This window comes from Aethalodelphis obliquidens, unplaced genomic scaffold (genome assembly GCF_003676395.1).
Source record: "Aethalodelphis obliquidens isolate GAN/ISIS:26980383/991018 unplaced genomic scaffold, ASM367639v1 scaffold27, whole genome shotgun sequence".
NCBI classification, from domain to species: domain Eukaryota; kingdom Metazoa; phylum Chordata; class Mammalia; order Artiodactyla; family Delphinidae; genus Aethalodelphis; species Aethalodelphis obliquidens.
This window is the reverse complement of record NW_020837971.1, coordinates 12,523,014-12,545,498: the sequence shown is the minus strand read 5'-3', so window position 1 is coordinate 12,545,498 and position 22,485 is coordinate 12,523,014. Positions and strand designations below refer to the sequence as shown.

At 38.0% G+C, this 22,485-nt stretch overlaps 1 protein-coding gene across 3 annotated transcripts in view; it reads right to left on the bottom strand.

Annotated features, from left to right (window-relative positions):
• SUGCT (succinyl-CoA:glutarate-CoA transferase) overlaps nucleotides 1-22,485 on the bottom strand; it is a 692,699-nt gene that overhangs the window by 549,699 nt on the left and 120,515 nt on the right. For all 3 annotated transcript variants that reach the window (XM_027123976.1, XM_027123978.1, XM_027123977.1), the window contains one exon: nucleotides 2,475-2,570. In XM_027123976.1, the coding sequence (XP_026979777.1) occupies nucleotides 2,475-2,570 (96 nt within the window). The remainder of the gene's footprint in view (nucleotides 1-2,474; nucleotides 2,571-22,485) is intronic.

Sequence of the window (22,485 nt, the reverse complement as noted above, 5' to 3'; positions counted from 1 at the left end):
CTGAAATAGGAAAAGATTAAGAGCGATAGGAGGCTATGAGCAGCCAGGCTGTTGCTTTGGTCCTCGATGTGTATCATGTTAGTCATATATCTAAAGAGGGGTGGCCACACTGATAACTGCACATATACATAATAAACAAAGTATATTCTTTTTGAAGACCAGCTGCTTTCTCTGCACTCTCCTCTCCTGTCCCTAAAACACTCCTGTCTTTACAAATATAATTGTTTGAAGGGTTGAGAAACATTGAACTAATACCAATGCATGAAAAATATTAACATGAGCATTATGTAATGATCAATCCCTTGGGCTAGGTACTTCTCAGGGGCAAAACCCACTGATAATGGGAACAAAAGGAGCAATGAAGTCAAAAATTCCTTTTAAAAATCTGAATTCTCAGAAAAGCCTCCACTAAGATGTTCAAGCAGCAAAATGCTTATCTCAATTCTGTATACTTTGTTTAATTTACTCATTTTCAAAAAGGTGGCAGCCAAAGAGCAGGGAGGAAAGGGCGCAAGTGGATAATCAACCCGAGAAGTTAAGAACTGCACGTATACAGGGACTTCCCTGGCAGTCCAGTGGTTAAGACTCCGTGCTTCCACTGCAGGGGGCACAGGTTCGATCCCGGTTGGGGAACTAAGATCCCACATGCTGCACAGAGCAGCCAAAAAAAAAAATTGCATGTATACAAAATAACACACAAATCAAGGAGCACTACTTTTCAAAAATTTTCATTTCATGCATTTGAGGTCCTTGATCCCCAGAATCCTTCAGAGTTCAGTAAAATTGAGAAGGGAGTGGGATGGACTGGGAATTTGCGGTTCGTAGATGCAAACTATTACATTTAGAATGGATAAACAAGGTCCTACTGTATAGCACGGGGAACTATATCCAACCTCCTGGGATAAACCATAATGGAAAAGAATATGAAAAAGAATGTCTATATGTGTAAAACTGAGTCACTTTGCTGTACAGCAGAGACTGGCACAACATTGTAAATCAACTCTACTTCAATTAAAATATAAAAATAAAATGAAATTTTAAAAAATTGAAGAGAGTGAGGTGGCCACCGTAACTAATTCCTGAGACCATCAGAGTCTTCCATCATAGGCTTTCAGCCCAAAACTCAGACAACTCAAATGAGATGCAACGCTTTAATTATTGTAGAAAACTGAATTATAACTGCCCTGTAATTCACCCATAAAAATATTTCCCAAATCTATTTTAAAAAATTGAAAACAGACCAGGGTCTACAAACATATCTAGGCTCCATCTTGGTATACTAGCTTCATTCAAGCTAAATTTGCATTTGTTCCTTAATCACAGTGCTGAACCCGTTCTCCATCAAGAGGAAACAAATTAATTCTGGGCTTTTGAGGAAAGTCCCTAGTAGATCTTCTTTTATTTCTTACAGATTATAAAGCTGCAATCAACTAGATCAAATAAGCACAGTGTCCATTTTACGTAACTGGGGCAATTCAAGAAGGAAAAGTACATTTCTGTCTTCAATGAAAAGAAACACACACACATACACACACAGAAGTCTCCCATATCTTCTACCTATAATAAAAATAGCCGATGATTCTAAATTTCTTTTCACCTCACAGTGAAATAATTGAGAGCACACCCAAGATGCCAGAGCTCTCAGTGTAAACACCCAGGAGGGATACTGAGGTCTACACAAAACATTTTTAAAGACATTCTGTTTTTTAAAATAAGCAAAAAATAGACTATAAACGTTATACTTGAACATAGCGAATACCTCACTATGTGACATGATTTGGATCTATACTGTAAAGCCTTCCGACTCACAGATACTTTCTCCATACACATCAAAAACTGAAGCCTGAACTTTCAACATTTGATATGAATTCCCATGGTTTCCAACATTGTCCTCTGTTGAAAAGGTTGAAGAGGAGTTTTTGTTTTTATTTTTGAAAAGTCATAGTTTCTTCACATATTCATTCACACTAGCCAAAGTCAAGAATTTCTGAGGACAAGTTTAGACACTTAATAAAGAACAGCAGTTCCTGAACCATCTGCTTTGCTCAAGAACTGAAGATCTGTCACACGCAAATTTTCATTTTTCTCCAACCCTGTGAGAATATTATTGTCAGCTGGGGTAGGTAACATTTGGTTTTTAATTGACATGGCGAACAAACCAGGCTTTATAAAATGGGTACAATCAGTGTGTCTTTTGGGTGAAAAAAATAAAAGCAAACCATTATCTGAGTCTAAAAGTCACTCACTTTCAGCAAGTTCTTTTGATCCATTCAAGTGTCCTGTTACTAATCTTCTGATGAAGAAATGTGCAAAACACAGAATTTGAAGTGAATAACAGAACCTTGTTATAGTCAAACAAAGATATATGACAGAAAACCCTGCAAGTCTTTTTTTAAAAAGGAATCATCTCTCAAACTCATATCATACAGAACTGCAGATTCCAATAGACTGATCCTATATTGCTGTATTCTTACCTGGTAAGGAACAATACTTCCGTGAGCTGTGCCCCAGCGCCGCGCTTCCTCTTGGCCAATAAGATAATTCACGGCGACGTGAGTCAAACATGCCACCTACCAGAAGAAGAAAAAAAAAAGCTAATTTATCTATACTCATAAACAGAAGGTTATAATAGGAATATTCTCGTTTGATTTCACTTCATGTCATTGTAGAAGAAAAAAGGAGAGAGAAAAAATTGTCTTGCTTGGTTAGAAAATATGCAGGCGACCACACTTTCATCATACAAAGAAGAGAAGAGCAGTATTACATTATTGCGCGAGACTAAGTACTGAGTAACGGTCAATTGAGAAATAAAAACACGGAAACACTCAGCTCCTGAAAAGATCACCTGAAGGCAGAGGTTAACCCAAGGGATGGAACCCTGGTCCAGCCTTTAGCATCGAAGCCATGGCAGAGTACATCAGCAACTAGTACTTTCCCTTCCCCTTTTACTTTCCATCAAGATGACACAAAAAGAGACTGCATCATCACTGAGCAGGTGAACTAGTCAGGAGCCACATTCCTCTAAACTTCTCATAACACGAAAAAATAGTAATAATAAACCTCTATTTTGTTTAAGTCAGTTTAATCAAGTTTTCTGTTCCTTGTTGCCCAAAGCATTCTTACTGGCAAAGAGGATCGAGATTACTTAACTTTTTTTAATTCATTAGTGAATCATTCTCATTTAAACAAAAATGACTGTACTTCTTTCAACTTGGTCCTAGGATCATATCCTCATTATTATACTTGTCTCAGCTTTCAAGAACTACAAATCTATTAAACGGGTCATCTAAAACTAAAAGGGGTCAGAGGTAGGGTCAACCTCTGACTCTTGGAGTATTTCATATATAGATCTTAAAAACCTATAATAATTCAATTCCATACAAGGATAATGACTTGATTCCTGGTCATCTGCCACAAAGGGCTTATGTTCCAATGACTATCCATGCCTCCAAGGGCCCAGAACTATGGAAAGGAGGTGACCAAATAACAACTTTCCATAGTTTCCAGATAAAAGCTTCGGGCCTCACAGCATCATCATGATCTAACAGGCGCTGGCTTTTCTCATTCTATTATCATCAGATGCGATTAGGAATCTACCAAGCCAGCAAGTCAAACATCCCAAATGGAGACTGGCTCCTGGAGCGACTCAAGGGGTGACTTTTTAGGGCTTGGTGCTGCAATCTGTCCTTGCCTTCTACCTGGCATGGCAGATGTGCCTCCTACAAGGGCCGTCAATGGGGCTCAGCCTGGATGAATCTCCTTGCAGCAGCAGCCATTCTCCTTTACTTTTTTCTTGGGATTTACACTCACTTTTATGTTCATTTACTGCTTTGTTGAAATTGGAACTGCCTTATGGCAGCTGGTTTGGCTATACTGCCCAGGTGGCAAAACTAATAAACTTTGAGTCATCCACTTCTGGACCTCCATCTGGTCTTGGGCATTTGAACCATGGAGCATTCCAGGGCTGCCTGGGGCTGCCTGGGGCTAATCATCGTTTCACAGATCACTTCTGTGTCTTTCAAAATGGAAAATCAAATCAACATTTTGTAGTAAAAATGTACTGGATGGGAAGTCCAGATTCATGGTTCCTAATTTCTGTCAACCTCTAGTTGTACAACTGTAGGTATTTAATTTAACCACATTGACCTTCAGACACTTTCTCTATAAAATCTTGGGCATTTGACCTAAACCAATTGTTTTCAGACTTCTTTTAAAAAAAAGCATAACTCCTGCATCAAACCAAATAATGCACGAACAATACACAGGAAGATAATACCCCACATGGTCTGGCTGAAATAGAGGCAAGCCTACAATGCCACCCTAGGAAATGTGAACACAGAACACAATTTGCAGATTAGTAAATGGTCTTAAATTTGCTTCCAAGGTCTATACTTCTGACTCTGTTCTTCTTAACAATATAGCAGATAAAAAGCAACCGGGGATGCAATAGTAGTTGTTTTCCCATGAAGGCTCTTCCTGAAACTGGGGAAATTTTCTCAAGTCTGAGGTTTTACTCTAAGAAAGGTGTTTCTTTGATCTAGCCATGTTGGCGAGGGGGGAATTGTCCCTTTCAAAAAGCCTAGTGAAAGTCACTCTCTAAGGAGCTCTGGTGCTACTGGAGGCCAATAATTCACATTAATAAAGGTAATTCTTTGCAAGCAAAAAGTCACAAGGGGCTTGGTATTTCCACTTTTCTAATTTCAAAGTCAAGTGATAGTCAATAGGCCAACAACAGCAAGGGCTGCAGGAAGTAGTGGGTTGACTGGATGGTTACAGGTTAATGTGTAGCTCCTAGATTGACCTGAAATGGTTTCCAGGGGTGGGCATGGGCTGGATGCTAGGCTAAAAGTCAGCCTAGCTGCCTCATTTCTTGCCCATTACCTCATTCTTTCTTCTCAATTTTGACTTTGGTGTTTCTGACCCTGCCTTGAAAAGCTGTCTTTGACAACTGTTGAATAAAAACAGCCCCATTTAGAGTGAGTCTGAATGAAGGGTCAGAATTCATCTCACAGACTGTTTTCCAAATGGAAGATCATACCCATTTTCTCCACACAACGGTAGCTCATGAAAACAAAAAGCATTTCAGAACTAGCAGGCTCCCACTGGGCAGGAAGGTTAAATAAGATTTTACGCCAGTTGCCATCCATGAAAAAACAAAGTGTGATTTGTCAGTGATGACTCAGAGGCAAAGTTGGGGGGGAATTCTATTTTAAAAAAGAGAGCAACAGGGCTAAACTTAGCAACCCAATGTTTAAAAGGAGCATTACAGATCTGAAAGTAATCTATTTACAAAGACGTACTTTTAAGGCAGGAGAAGGGGAAGAAAGTCAACAGCTATGACATGATTATGTATTAAAAATCAGAGGCTTCCTGGCAATTAATGACAAATCTTCCACAAATCAAAAGAATGCAGGATGTGACTTTTAGGTTAATAACTACATACTGTATACCTATTCTAAATATTGCATTAGATCGTTACTTTCATCCCCTAAACTTAAGCTCATTATTTCATCATGTGGATGCCATATAATTTACTCAATGTTGCCTTTATACGGTTTCATCTAAATAAAAAAGCCAACTTTGGTTTAATAGTAATCATTCTGACAGCAAAATTATTATTTTAGATAGCATAGTGGGTCCTGATATTCTTTGTGTCTAACCAGGAAACCAATGGGGTTGTCAAAGTGGATCTCAAAGGGCACAGCCCTAAAAGGCTTGAGAAAGAATACGCCCAATTATTTCCCAAAGCGTCCTCATGGTGTCCATCACCTCGTTTTACCTCTACCTAATGAAGATCAAGCTACAATAATATAATCTTTCATCTCCAGAAGGACAACCAAGTATCACAGTTAAAATGGGGAAAACAAGATCAGAAGTATGGTCCGTTGCATCAAAATGGGTAATTTTTTCCCTCCTGCTTCTTTGCATATATTCTGGCCTCCAACTAAGCTAGACAAAACACCAATCGTGATCGCTTCTGCACCTGCCCAAATCCGCATCCTCTCTTCAAAGTCCATTTCCACATTGCTGTCTCATTAAGTCCCCACATCACCCAAGCAAAAAAATATTTTCCCTGCCTCTGAACAAATACAACACCTTAATTTGCCTGACTCCTGACTTTTGCACTTTCACAGTCGGCTACATACTACAATAGAATTATAAGATTATTTCCCTTCCCCTGCCCCCGCCTTTCCCCTAAACTAGAAAGACCTAAATCAGTAGTTCCTAAACCTAGTGGTACATCACAATCACCTGGGGAATTCCTGGACCCCACCCAGACCTACTGACTCAGACTGGAGCCTGGGAAGAAATAAATGAACCAATGTACCATTAATTGTACACAGATTTGAGAACCAAAGCCATAGGAAACTCCAGTCAAACTCCTTAATGTTACAGATAGATAAATAAAGGAACAGAGAAGGTAAATAATTTATCTGATGTCACGTTGTTGGCTAGTGGCAGAACTTCACTCCAACTATAGCGCCTTCCTCCATGCTACAACATTATTCAATCACTCCTTTTAAATTGGGAACTATTTCAGGGTAAGAATTATGTATTATAAACCCTTTGTATGTACTCATAGCAGCTAAAATAGAACTTCACACTAATATTGTTTAAAGCGTGAGTGAAAACAGTAATTACTATTTATTTATTCAACAAATACTGAACGTTGCTTTGAGTGAGGCATTATGCCAGGTACTGGCTATACGTAAGTAAATGAAAAAGAGGTAGTCCTGCCCACTCTGGACTTAAGAATAGTGGAGAAGACGACTAAACAAACAGTCATAGGAACTGCCATGGGGAGAGGAGATGGAGGAGAACTTTGAAAACAAAGAGAATAACATGTGTGAAAGCCCTAAGGCAGGAAAGAGACTGGCATACAGGAAGAAAAAAAAAAAAAAACTGAAAGTAGACCAGCGTAACTGAAGCATGGCAAGAAAGAGACAGGAAATGAAATTGGAGAGGTTTACAGAGGCCAGACCATGCCAGTCCTTGCAGATCATGGTAAGGAATTGTACTTGCACATCTTTCAGATGATCATTTTAAAATCACAAATCATATCATGTCATCCTTCTACTTAAAAATCATCGGGCTTCCCACTTAAAATGATGCAACAGAAGAATACAGTGGGAAAATGTTCACAAATTTTTTAAAAACTTTTTTAGAACAGTTTTAGATTTATAGAAAAAATACCAAGATACTACAGAGAGTTTCCATATACAACACACCCAGTTTCCCTATCATTAACATCTTACATCAATGTCATACATATTTTACAATTAAAAAACTAATATTGATGAATTATTATTAAAGTGCCTATGTTCAGATGTCTTTCATTTTAACTTAATGTCCTTTTTCTGTTCCAAGATCCTCAACCACATGATGTTTATGCCTCCTTAGGCTCCTCTTGGCAGTAACAATTTATCATACATTCCTTGTTTTTGATGATCTTGACAGTTTTGAAGACTACTAGACTACTGATCAGGTATTTTGTAGAATATTCCTCACTGGGATTTTTTTTTAATGTTTTTCAAATAATGAGACTGGGGTTATGGGTTTCGAGAAGGAGGACGATAAAAGTAAAGTGCCATTTTCCACACAGCATACAAAGGTACATACTATCAACATGATTTATCACTGTTGGTATTGACCTTGATCACCTGGTGAGGTAATGTTAATAAGATTTCTCCACTGTCAAATCACTCTTTTTTCCTCCCCCTGTCCACGCTGTACTCTTTGGAAGGAAGTCACCACGCACAGTCCACACTTAAGGCGTGGGGAGTTGTGCTACTCCTTCCTGAGGGCAATGTCTACATAAACCATCTGGAATTCTTCCGCACAGGAGATTAGTCCCTTCTTTCCTATTTATTTATTCATTCAATCATTTATTTATATCAGCACAGACTCATGGATATTAATTTTATACTCTGGCTTATAATACAATACTACTGTATTTTATTGTTCAAATCATTCCAGTTTTGGCCATTGCGAGCTCTTCAGTTGGCTCCTGTGCCCCTCTGACATACTCCCCATCATTATGTGTTTTTTTGTTTTCAGCACTTCCTTCCTTTGTGGCACTACAAGATGCTCCAGGCTCATCTTTATATTTTCTGTTGCAGTCTTACAGGAAAGCATAAAGAGAAGAGGAGTCATGCAGTTAAAAAAAGGAACTAATATTTATTTCATTGTAGACAAGAATCACATTCATTCACTCAATTATTCAAAAATCTTCATATTGCACCTCCTACATGCCAGGAACTCTTCTAAGGCACAGGGATACGGCAGTGAACAGGACAGATATTGTCACACTTGCATGAAGCTCATATTCTAGTGTAAGATACATTCAGACATAAACAAGAAAATATCAGGAAATGATAATTAATGTGAAGAAAATGAAATGATCACAGAGAGGGCTCTTCTCGACTAGCAGGTTAGTAAAGGCCTCTTCGACAATATTACATCTTATCTGAGACCTGGAGAAGGCATGTGAAAATCTAGGGAAAACCTTTCTAGGCAACAAGATCAACCAATTAAAAAACTGCAGTGCGGTAAAAAGCTTACCATATTTAGAAACAGAAGCTCACTGTAGCTGGAACATAGTAAGTAAAAGAGGCAGTAGTATAAAGTGAGGTCAGGGAGGTATGCAAGGGCCAGATCATATGGGTCCTTACAGGCCTGGTAAGGACCTGGGATATTATTCTAAGTGTCATGGGAAGCCATTGATTTATATAATTAGATAAACTGGTCCTTATATGGAGTATAAAGAGGCAATGAATGAAACCAAATTATCTCACATGACATAGGTATTATTTGTAATCTATAAAATTATTCCATTTTACAGACGGGCAAACTAAGCCTAGGGAGATTAAGTATCTTGTCTAGATCTCACAGTTGGTGAAGAGCAAAACTATGACTCACACTCAGATACTCTGCCCTCTAAGCCACCCTTACACCACTGCCTCCTGTCTATTTAACCTCTCTGCTCCCAGCCCCTCTCACCCTAGGAGTGCTCAGCTTTACGTCTGTGTCCTATATATATTCTTGACTTCACATTTTATATTGCCTGCAGGGCCCCCAGATCACTGGAGTAGTCTAGAAGCCCTCCACAATCCCTCAGCTGTCCTCTGCATTTGCTTAGAAAGCATGTCATTAACTGAATCGATTAATTCTCCTCACATTCTTCTGCTCAGCCTCACTCATTTACTAACTGTAAAACATTTTCTGGGAGAAATATGTTAAAAGAGAAATTAAGAGGCTAGCATTCATGGAGAATACACCTTTCAAGATGGAAAATTCTTCAAAAAGAGCCTTCATCAGAGTGTTTAAGATCCTGACATCTCTCTTTTTCATCTTGATTCCATTACTCTGTAGGTCAAACTTCCTATGCAATTTAATCTGCTTTGCTTTGTCCCTCACACCTTAAGGTAGACTAATTTCTTCAGAACCACTAAGGACCAATGAGGAAAAACATTCAGGAGTAGAGAAGGTATTTTGGCTATCTCATGTTGAAAGAAGAATAAGAATTCTAACTATTTATACTACATCTATCATTTTACTTACTAATGATCAAAACTAATACTTACTAAGCACTTACTGTGCGCTGTTCTAAGCATTTTATGTGAAATATCTCATTTAATCCTCATAGCAACTATATGAGAGACATGTTCTGATGAACCCATTTTACAAATGAGAAAACTGAGGCATGGAGCAGGTTAGTAATCTGCCCAAGGTTATGTACCTAGTAAATGGACAAGCCAGGACCTGAACTCAGCTACTCTGGATTCTGTCATTCTATACTAAATTACATACAGAATCAGACTCTTTAGGATTTCTGAGTGGCCCTGATCCTGGAAAAGTTTTATAGGACCGGTTTTACTTGGTTTTAAAAAAAAAAGTGATTAAGCATCCTTTTCAATTAAGTAAACATCTACAGATAAGTTTGATCTTAATTATTACACAATACTTAAAGTAGTACTCATTCAAAGTTTTCTGCTTTGCTACAACTATGCCTTGGCTTCTATTCCAATGTAATTAGAAATAAACTTCAACCTACAAACATTTTACCTGTAAACACCAATAAGCCAGTAGAGCTGTTATGTAAATTTTAAATCTCTACTTTTATTTACTTAGCAAAAAAAACCATATTACCATATCCTTCTCTTCATGGCAATTTTTTAACTTAATGGAAGAAACACACACATTTCACATTCCTCTGAATTATCACTAACGATAGTCAAAGCATATTGATGTTTACTTTATATACTGAACTCAAAAGAAAAACATATTTGCATTACACTCAGAATAATTTTGCCAATCCATCTGAATGAAAATCAGACATATGAGGAAACTGGATATCAAATGCCAGAAGGTAAGACCAGACAGCAAAGAGAGACAGAATTTCAAAAGCATGTTTAGGATAATACATCAAACATATTTTTTACCATGAACCACTGACCCAGTCAATCATTTGACTGAAAAAAGTGTGATGAGTAAGTGAAAATGTAGAAAAGTAACATTTAGTGACATGATTTACTTATTTATCCCTATGATGGCATGTCTTCAGTTTCAAACATCTTCTTCAAATATGATTCCACATTTTAAATAACTTAGTTCTTTAAATATCTTTTTAGAATAAAATAATACACTGTTCTGCAACACTAGTTTTTAAAAGAAGTTCAAAGAATGAAGTTACTTTTGTTTACTGCTTCCTTCAGGCATTTAACAGATATTTAATAAGTACTTATCACACGCAAAGCACCCTGTCAGGTACAGTGGGAGATCCCCAAATCAATAAAACAGAGTTCCATCTCTCAGTAAGGTTAAAATCTATCATTCAAAATAGAAACATTTAGTTCCACAAGAGACTTTTCTTTAAAAAATCAAGTAGAGATTTAAAAAAGTGACATTTGAACAGTCCCTTCAATAAAGGGAATTTAGCCTTACAAACACAAGGAAAAGGACCTTCCATGTGAAAGAAATACTGTGTCCAATGTCACAGCAGAGAGGACAAGTACTGGGTTTTTTTTTCAGTGAATACATGAATGAATCAACGAATGGAAATAAAAACTGAAAAAAGGCATTAGATTTGATGACCAGGAAATCATAAATGCTCATTAAGATGCAATATCAATAAAGCAGTGGAAACAAAAGCCAGATTCAAGGGGGCTAAGAAAATGAAAAGAATGTGGGAGGCGAAAGAATATTTTAGAGGCTTGTGTAAAGGTCTGGGAAGGAGAGAGACTAGACAGTAGCTCAAACAGGTGTGCAGGAAGACAGAGGTTTTATTTTTGAAGATGGGGGGGAAAAATCCTGAAATTCATTTAATTATGCAAGAAAAAAGAATAACTGAAAGTGTGGAGCCTTAAGCAAGGTGTAAGAGGACAAGAAAGAAAATACATGTGAATGGGTTATGGTTTAAAATACCATCTCCCAGTGAGGTCTTCCCTAGCTCACTCAGATGGGGTCATTTCCTCTTCTCTCTGTCCATTAGTATTAATAGAATGGAAGCTTCTGGAGGGAAAGAACTTGTCCGATGTGTTTGATGCTCTCTCCCCCGCAGCAGAAACATAATCTGAGACACACTATAGGCATGCAGTCATTATTAGTTAAACTGGTAAATAAAGGAAGGAATGATACAGTTTTCCTCTAATTTTGGAGTAGAATCTTCATGAAGAAGGAGAAACCTTTCAAGTGAAAAGGAGGAAAGTTGGATGCAATCCCCACAGAAAAGCAGAACAGTAGGAGGCATCTTCATAGAATGAGAAGGACACGCTGATATTTGCCTCTTCCTCTAAATCCTACCTCTGCGCACTGGAGTCACACAGAGCAAGTCCATTCATCCTTTTACCATACACCAAATGGATAAACACAGAGGCTGAGTTGCCTGAGGCCTCACATTCAGAGTGAGGAAAGCAACAAAGATGGCTTACTAACAACAACAGAATCCTCAGGGGTTAAGACCTCATTGAGCTAAAAGTGAGTATATAATTATGCAAAAGATTCATGGATGGGTAGAGAAACAAAATAACTCTTCCCTTAAATCACAATTGGCCTAGGAATGGGGGTGGGGTGAGTCTTTAACAGGGGGACCAATAGGTTCTTCGAGGAAGCACTAGGCAATTCAGTTCAGAGGTCAAAACGTTGAATAAAGGTTGACTCCCAAATTTCACAATTTGTATGGAAGCACAAAAGACCCCGGCCACCCAAAGCAATCTTGAGAAAGAAAAACGGAGTTGGAGGAATCAGGCTCCCTGACTTCAGACTATACTACAAAGCTACAGTAATCAAGACAGTATGGTACTGGCACAAAAACAGAAAGATAGATCAATAGAACAGGATAGAAAGCCCAGAGATAAACCCACGCACATATGGTCACCTTATCTTTGATAAAGGAGGCAAGGATATACAATGGAGAAAAGACAGCCTCTTCAATAAGTGGTGCTGGGAAAACTGGACAGCTACATGTAAAAGAATGAAATTAGAACACTGCCTAACACCATACACAAAGATAAACCTGAAATGGATTAGAGACCTAAATGTAAGGCCAGACACTATAAAACTCTTAGAGGAAAACACAGGCAGAACACTCTTTGACATAAATCACAGCAAGATCCTTTTTGACCCACCTCCTAGAGAAAGGGAAATAAAAACAAAAACAAACAAATGGGACCTAATGAAATTTAAAAGCTTTTGCACAGCAAAGGAGACCATAAACAAGATGAAAGGACAACTCTCAGAATGGGAGAAAATATTTGCAAACGAAGCAACTGACAAAGGATTAAACTCCAAAATAGACAGGCAGCTCATGCAGCTCAATATCAAAAAAACAAACAACCCAATCCAAAAAAGGGCAGAAGACCTAAATAGACATTTCTCCAAGGAAGATATACAGATTGCCAACAAACACATGAAAGGATACTCAACATCACTAATCATTAGAGAAATGCAAATCAAAACTACAGTGAGGTATCACCTCACACCAGTCAGAATGGCCATCATCAAAAATTCTACAAACAATAAATGCTGGAGAGGGTATGGAGAAAACGGAACCCTCTTGCACTGTTGGTGGGAATGTAAATTGGTACAGCCACTACGGAGAACAGTATGGAGGTTCCTTAAAAAACTAAAAATAGAACTACCATACAACCCAGCATTTCCACTACTGGGCATATACCCTGAGAAAACCATAATTCAAAAAGAGTCATGTACCACAATGTTCACTGCAGCTCTATTTACAACAGCCAGGACGTGGAAGCAACCTAAGTGTCCATCAACAGAGGAATGGATAAAGAAGATGTGGCACATATCTACAATGGAATATTACTGAGCCATAAAAAGAAAGGAAATTGAGTTATTTGTAGTGAGGTGGATGGTCCTAGAGTCTGTCATACAGAGTGAAGTAAGTCAGAAAGAGAAAAACAAATACCATATGCTAACACATATATATGGAATCTAAAAAAAATGGTTCTGAAGAACCTAGGGGCAGGACAGGAATAAAGACACAGATGTAGAGAATGGACCCAAGGACATGGGGAGGGGGTAGGGTAAGCTGGGAGAAAGTAAGAGAGTGTCATGGACATATATACACTACCAAATGTAAAATAGATAGCTAGTGGGAAACAGCCACATAGCACAGAGAGATCAGCCCAGTGCCTTGTGACCACCTAGAGGGGTGGGATAGGGAGGCTGGGAGGGAGATGCAAGAGGGAGGGGATATGGGGATATATGTATATGTATAGCTGATTCACTTTGTTATACAGCAGCAACTAACACAACATTGCAAAGCAATTATACTCCAATGAAGATGTTAAAAAAAAAAAAAAGGTTGACTCCCGTGACCCTGTAGATTTCCTTCATTGTTCCCTGGAGCCCAGGATGCTTCCTCTACAGAAAGTTGTGCTCATTTTGGGAAGAGCTCCCTACATTTTGTGTAGTTATGTTAGTTCAGGTTACCTTCCCCAATTCTCTATTTTGTCACATTTTTCCTCTAGTTCTGATAACCTCTGCCTTTATGTCCTGGTGACCTTCTGTCACTGGAACCTGGAGGGTATTATGCTCAGTGAAATAAGTCAGACAAAGAAAGACAAATACTGTATGTTATTACTTACATGTGCAATCTAAGAAATAAAACAAACTAGTGAAGATAACGAAAAAGAAACATACTCACAGATTATAATAGAGAACAAACTAGTGGTTAACAGTGGGGAAAGAGAAAGGGGGAGGGACAAGATAAGAGTAAGGGATTAAGAGGTACAAACTTCTATGCATAAAATAAATAAGCTACAGGATATATTGTACAGCACAGGGAATACAGCCAATATTTTATGATAACTATAAATGGAGTATAATCTATAAAAATTTTGAATCACTGTGCTATATACCTGAAACTAATATAACATTGTAAATAAACTATACCTCAATTAAAAAAAAAGCCTTCCCCATCTCAATATTAATAGAAAAACCTTTTGCATTTTCTTCTAAATATAGATTTTCTCATATCCAGGAGATGGAAAGGACTACATACCCTTGGGATTATACTTACTTTTATATCCTGATTTTTACATTTAATGAGAATTTCCTCATATTTGTATATATTCCTTAGAGCTTAATTTTAAATGCCAAAAGAAAAAAACAGAAATTAGCCATTAAAGGCAATATCAGCAGAGGAACTGGAGTGGACATCGTAATGCAAAGGGTTAGGAGAAGCAGGAAGCAGAAACCTCAAATACAAATAATATGTTAAGTTTGGCAGTGAAAGGGGGAAAGAGATAGAACAATAGCTGGAATGCACAGCCAAATCACCAAAAAGGGTGTAAATGAAGATCGTTCATGATGTTACCTTTTCCAGGGTATACAGACTTTAATAGAAAATTAATGAAGGCCCAAAAGCCTTGGAGCTAAAGGAATGAACCTCTCTTAGTGGAATTTCAAGCATCTTCCCAAGTTCATGGGAGAAAGATTTTATAATCAAGGGAGGCATTTTCCTAGAAACTTTAAGTCATAGAACTATATAAAACAACCCTGAATATAACAACAGTTTAGAAACCAAGCCTCGGCATGAGAACAAAATTAACTAACTTACACACTCTGCCTACATCTGATCATTCCGACTGACTGAAATCTAAGAATGTCAAAGTGAACCTGATGATGAGTTTTGTCTGGCCGTGTCACACTGCACTGCTCTCCTGAGCTTCTGTGGAATGGTTCCCAGAATAACAGGGAAGACTCACTAGAATGCAATACATAATTAAGTTCTTTACTGGTGACTCTTCTTAAAGTGACCTCATGGGAGTTCTGGGGAAAGGTGCAAAGCCAGGTGTGGATTAGGACAAGAAATCATGTCGGTGATCAAATGATTCAGCAGGTAAAATATGTATTATGTCACTGCACTTCAAGCAAAAATTCATGCAATGAATACAGATACACAGTGCCAAGGACTGCCCTGTTAATTTACAGAAACCAACTCAGTGATGAAAAACAACAACTCTAAGAACAGCAAAAGAAAGAAAACACATTCTATACTTTATATACTATTTCTGTTTTATTTGGAAGTTTAAAAAATCTTGTATTTACATTTCATTTTTTCATCCAGGAAATATTTATTGTGTGATTACTTTGTTCAGTCAGTGTGTGAGGTGCTGGGTATACAGTGGTGAAAAGGGATGGATTCTCTGCCCTCATGGAACAGAGTCTAGTGAGAAGACACACAGCAAACACACTAAAGTCCAGCGACATGAGGAGTTTAGGGGCAGAAATGTGATTGGAACCAGGCCTAGGGGACTTAGCTCAAAGTGGAGTTTGCAGGACAAGCACATTCTTTTCACACTTGCTCGCCCCTTCCTCCTACCAACACACACAAAATGGTTTGGCAAATATAACAGTCATCTTTACTAATTTGGGAGTCACTTCACAGGAACAGAAACAATGAGAATATTTCACTATATTTACACAAACACTTGGCCAATCTCTCCTCCGTTCTAATACATCTCAGCAAAGATGAAAATCAACTCAACTGATTTCAGAACCTCACTAATTTATATCACAGTCAGAACTCATCAACAACAGCCCACATGGCACAGGCTGGATGGCTTTTAAGATCTAAGCTGCAAACTGTAGATGAGTTTGGGCTTTTCAACATCACCTCTAAGAGACCTCAAAGGTACACCGACATAATCAGCCTTTGATGATACACTGTATCATATATCCGTAGTCTCACATGTCTCTAATTCAGCACATTTGCATATGATCTGCATTCTAACATATCCACAAATATGTTTTTATATGCTAGAAGACTGTAATATGATAGAGCCCTTTAGGAGTCATTCTGCTTTGTTGTGTCAATTCTCATGTCCATCAGACAATGATCATTCTCCCAGCCATATCCTCCACCTACGCCTTAACCACAACTGGAGGGCTAGACACTTCTGAAGAGGGCATAGTCTCTGAGTCTTTTTGACATCCTCGGCAGTCTGGTGGAAAGAAATTTGGATCCTGAGTCAACAGGCCTGAGTCTCAGTCTCAGCTTATTAGCCCCTTACTGCAAAGTCCTGAGTCAAGTTTGCAAAACATCACTAACCTCCTCATAGCTGTTTGTGACTTCAGAACAATATTGTAAAAGTGCTTTGAAAACACTCAAAAGTGTGAATAATGAAAAATTATCATTTAAAAAACATATTATCCAAGCAAATACAAGCCAAACAGCAAACACAGGGTTTTATGACACAACAATTTAGTAATTTCAATTAATTAGATTGGTGTTTTCCATCTTTCACTGATACAAATAATCCATCTAGGAAAAACAACTCCCACAGACTGCAAACCAGGTTAGTCAGCTTTAGAAATTCCAAGTATATTTATTGTTTTTATTAATCAAAGAAGAATTTCTGAACTGCAAATTTTTTACCTTTTACAAATATTAAACACACATTAAAACACAATTGGTGGGCTTCCCTGGTGGCACAGTGGTTGAGAGTCCGCCTGCCAATGCAGGGGACACAGGTTCGTGCCCCAGTCAGGGAAGATCCCACATGCTGCGGAGCGACTGGGCCCGTGGGCCATGGCCGCTGAGCCTACACGTCCGGAGCCTGTGCTCCGCAACGGGAGAGGCCACAACAGTGAGAGGCCCACATACCGCAAAAAAAAAAAAAAAAAATTGGTTTAGAAGAATACCAGTGGAACCATTGATTAAACATCTGCAGTTTGACTATAAAGTAGCAAAATTTGATTTCTTTTTTTTTAAATTAATTTGTTTGTTTTTATTTTTGGCTGTGTTGGGGCTCTCATTGCTGCGCGCGGGCTTTCTCTAGTTGCACGCAGGCTTTCTCTAGTTGCGGTGAGCGAGGGCTACTCTTCATTGTGGTGCGCAGACTTCTCCCTGTTGTGGCTTCTCTTGTTGCGGAACACGGGCTCTAGGCATGCGGGCTCAGTAGTTGTGGCTTGTGGGCTCAGTAGTTGTGGCTTGCGGGCTCTTGAGCACAGGCTCAGTAGTTGTGGCACACGGGGTTAGTTGCTCCGCAGCATGTGGGATCTTCCCAGACCAGGGCTCGAACCCATGTCCCCTGCATTGGCAGGCGGATCCTCAACCACTGCGCCACCAGGGAAGCCCCAAAATTTGATTCTAATAAGATTTCTAAGACAAGTGCTATCAGTTTACCTCCAAAGGTTGTAGATTGGCAGCTCAATGAGCATGATTCAGTTCATTAATGTGTTTTGTTTGGCCTACACAGTATTTCAAAAATTGAAAGTTTTTATATAAAAATTCAGATTTCTTGCATCAAAAAATGCAAATCTGGCTACTCTAGTGGTGGAGAAGGCTTATACTGGCCCATAAGAGCAACTGTTAATATCTCTTCCATGCATGTTCAGTAACAATCACATTAGAGGCTTGAAATGAGCAATGTAGGAATATTTACACCACGAGAATTGGCAAATGCTACGGATTGCAGCTTTTTTTTTTCTTTAAGAAAGCTAGTTAAACACTTACAAGCATACCCTACACTTGGGACCATAATCTCACAGGGCAACAACTGGCTGGACTGAGTAGTAATAACTATGCCCTCAGATAGGATGTGGACTTTTTAGTCCATATCCACCACTATTCCCTATTGTTTTTTGTCTGGCTTAGTTCATTCATTTTAATTACCTGCCCCACATATTTAAGCATTTGATTTTGCAACTCCTGGTTTACAGTCACACTCTTTTCAATAAAACTCTTAGATGATAATAAAGAAAAAAAGCCAAGTCACTGTGCTTGCTTGATAATTAAAAACAAAGAGCAGGCTTAAATTCAACACTGTTGAACAAACTGAAATACCATCTTTAGATTCCTTTTTCTCCCTTTTCTAACCATTGTGTTATTTAAGTAAAAAAGAACATTGTAACAGATTTCAAGTCATAAATTGAGCAGTTAGCAAAATGAATATTTTTAAAAGATAAAAATATTATTTAATTGTATATTCTTAAACAAAATATGAAAAACTGAGAATTTTTATTTCTAGAGGTAAAATCATCTTTGCTTCTCAAAACTATGAAGTCTTTTTTGGTTTGTCTGAAGACGGTGTATGGATATTTGATGGAAATCTTGAAAACCTGGCCAGAAAAATTCCTACACAAGGCAAACCTTTGATTAAATGACTCTATCAATAAGAATGTCTGAATATGAAACCAGATATGATAGCAGGCAGGAAAATTCCCTTTCATGTCACATTACATGGATTCATACACAGAGGACTGCTGCTTAGCCTGCCCTAATACTAGGTCTGTGCTTCCAAAGACAATAACACTTTCATTTATCACTCCCTTGCCTTGGGGCATGAGTATCATAGTCCTACCCACTACAAGAAAAGCATTTTCCCAAAACCACTTCCAAGGTCCCAAGAACAAAAATAAAAGACAAAAAATTAAGGAAAGAACACAGACCAATGGAAGGTCCTGAAACAGTTCCAATCAACGGGTCTTATATTTCTGGACACTGCCTTCGCAGTAATCACTACCACCAAAAGGAAGGGGCCATGTGAGTATTTGTCAGGAGTCTCTGTCTCAACACACCACTTTTAAAATTCTATCTTTCCTCCTGGACCTCCCGCTAAATTTGTTTTCAGTCTCAGACCTACCTTAGCTTGGTTACTGGTCTTTTCTTTTTTTCAAGATGCTCAAAAATAACAAATATTTGGACTTCTAGGCTAGCCCCCAAATTATAATAAGGCCATTTTTACAGTGGAGAGAAAACAAGGAGATTAAAGAAATAGAAAGAATGGAAAGAAGGAAGGGAGGGAGGGAGAAAGGGAAGGAAAGGAAAAAAAAAGGACATAAAGCATGCATGTTTTGAGCTAACATGAGAGAAAGGGACAAAGTTTTAAAAAGAGGAAGAGGAAAGCAACTGTCCTGTGTCCTTTTAGATTGCTCTTAATGTAAATTTTGGGGGTAGAATCCAAATATTGGTATTACTGATCCTCTTGAAAAAATGTTGCCTCTAATCTTTTGCACACTCCTATGTACACTGGAAAGCTCAAGAAACGATCCAGATACAGTCAAGGGGAGTTTGTGATAGTACCAAAAACAAAACAAAGGAAAACGATAGCAGAAAGAAAGAGTTTTACCTGTATTCAGTAAAGTACCAGCTACACTGATTTATGTTGAGCCTTTCTTCAGCGTATTGATTTTTACCGATTTAAAGCTAAAGGCCTAGACCTCAGTTACCTCAAGAATAACAGTTCTTTTAGAAGAACTTGAGGTGAACCAGAGTACTTTTACTCAAAATTCTCAGGTTCGTACTGCAGCTGACTAGCAAAGAAGTATTTCCTGGACGTATAACGAATTATTTCAGTTCTCCGCCTAGTCTAAAGCACCAGCCAGCATCCACGGGCCTCACATGCATATTTACAATAAGCAATATGCCATCGGTGTTTTTAACTTAATTTTGGTTGAGGCATTTTAACGTATACATTCCCTCAATTTAAAAAAAAACAGAACGCAGTAGCAAAGTCAGACTTTTATTTTTTAATGTTTACATTCTAAATAATTGCAATAGGTCATCAAAAGTAAAGGCTTTGGGGTAAAAAAAATCAGTCTCTGCTGCAACCAACATGCTTGTCTGTCAGTGTATGAAGGGTTAAGGAATGTAGTAATAAGGTGAGCGTGTGCTGAAAGGGGGCTGAAGGAAAAGGAACAAAAAAGGTGGAGACAATGATAATAATAATATAACAATAACAGCTAACACTTAGTTAGTGCTCACTATGTAGTGGGCACTGCTGTAAGCACTTTACATATATAAACCCATTCTAATCTTCATAGCAATCCAGGAGGCAAACACTGCCATCATCCCCATTTAATGAATGAGGAAACTGAGGCACAGAGCCCATTTCAAGATTTGCCCAAGGGCCTCAACTACTTAGTAGCATATTGAGGATTTAAACTAGTCTGAGAGTCCATGTTCCTAACCACTATCCCAGAGGCCTGAAGAGGAAGGTTACCAATGGAAAGAAGTTAATTAAAAATAAGGTTAAAATTAAGTTTAAAAAAAACAACAACTGAGGTTTTACCTTATAGAGAAAAATATATTATGTTGCATGCAGATTAAAATGTTCTACCTAATAAACACAATATATATTTAACAGGTACTTAGCAACAGATAACAAGTGCAACGACAAACATTAGAATGAATATAAGAAGCCTTCTCCAGAAAGATGTGAGCACAGTATTTTAACCACCCAAGAGGTCCTACTTCTAGTGCATCTCATGAGCCCGCAGTGCCACCCAGTGATAGTCGAGGTGAACCACGTGTATATCCTCTTCTGCAAGTTTCCATAATCTTTTCTATAACTAATACAGAACTTTCACATAAAAAAGGAAACTTGGATTAGTAATAACCTATCTTTTATTTTACTATAACTTTTTCCAAGTTGCCCTTACATTTAAATTTCCTCTCCATTATTTCTTAACATATGACTGTGACAAGACCAACCAAAACTATTAACTTGAGGGCTGAGAGAGCTTGCTTGCTGAAAATTTAGAAGAGTATTTCATTTTCCCCAAGAAATCATTCAAAATATTTGTTTACAGCATTTCATTCACCCAGTGAGTACATAATGCTGTCACCACATAGGGTATTTCAGTGTTTCCTAATATAACCTTTCAGTTACTGGAGTATGGAGTTCATTGCAGCCAGTGAGGAGGGCTGAAAACATCTGCTCCAAACAGCAAAGCAAAATGTGAGCAGGTCCCCCATCAGCAAGCAGTACCTGCACTATGGAACCTCCAAAAAGAAACAGATGCAGCAATTAGGCACGTGATGGAGGAGGGAAGGGGGTGGGGGTCAGGAGGGAAGCTAGGCAAGCATCAAACAAGACAAAATGTATCTATAGACCTAAATAGACAGGTGATCACTTTAAAAAAATTCTCCTACAGGGAATGGTTACATTATGAAAACTGAATTCTAAAGTTTAGTTTTCATCCAAAACCATAACATTACAACTGATTATACCACTAAGACAAAATAAGACAGGGCTATATACCCCTGGAAGGAATTCAAGAAAGATTCATCAGTGAGTTCTTAAGGTTTTTTTCTGAAATATTCACCAAATATTTAATAGTAGTTATTGCTAAGGAGCAGAATGACAAAAAAACTTTGAGTTACAAAGTTACACATTTGTTTATTTTTGGCATTGTTTTCCAGACATATATTTCTTTTGTTAAAAGTGTGGAAAAGTCCTGTGCTCCACTGTATTATAATCATTAGGAAGAAACCCTGAACAGTAAGACATTTGTCTCTACTTTCTATATATCCCTTATACATTTCAATCATTGTGCAACCGATATTTTTACATACACTAATAAAACACAGCTTTTGCTTAAATTAAAATAATACCCTTCACCACAGAACTACTTACAAATCTAATTATTTTATAAAGTATATTTGTCAATTAGCAGCTAAGCCAGCTTTTAAATTCTTTCATTTTTAAAATGCCGCGATTGATAACATGTCTATGGGAGTAAACATGATTAAAAAGACAAATATGTGAACTTTGATCACCAGTATATGAGAAGTGGAATCTTGAGGTTCATTTCTGTGGCCCCTGAAATGTCTCTCTGCAACTGTTTCCCTTCAAGTCAAGGGTTGAGGATGACGAGTTCACACACTCCTAGAGACTGCAAGTCCCATTGACAAATCAGCTGCTGACTTGCAGTTAGTCCATATCATCATTGCTAAAGTTGTGTTCAATGTACCATATAGTCATAAAGCTGTAAGGTTCTTTCTAAGCCATTCTTCGTTCTTTTAGTTCCCTGACAAGCTAAAGGTCCCATGGGACCCTGCAGAGCAAAACCTCAAATACAGTGATGCCCATAAGTAAATCCACAGGAACCAGCCAAGAAAGTTGTTACAAATATGATTTGAGTCTTGAGTAAAAATTATTTGGGGAACTTAAATGCTATTTAATTTTAAGAGTTATCGGGATGACATATGATAGGTATACACCTTACAAGTTT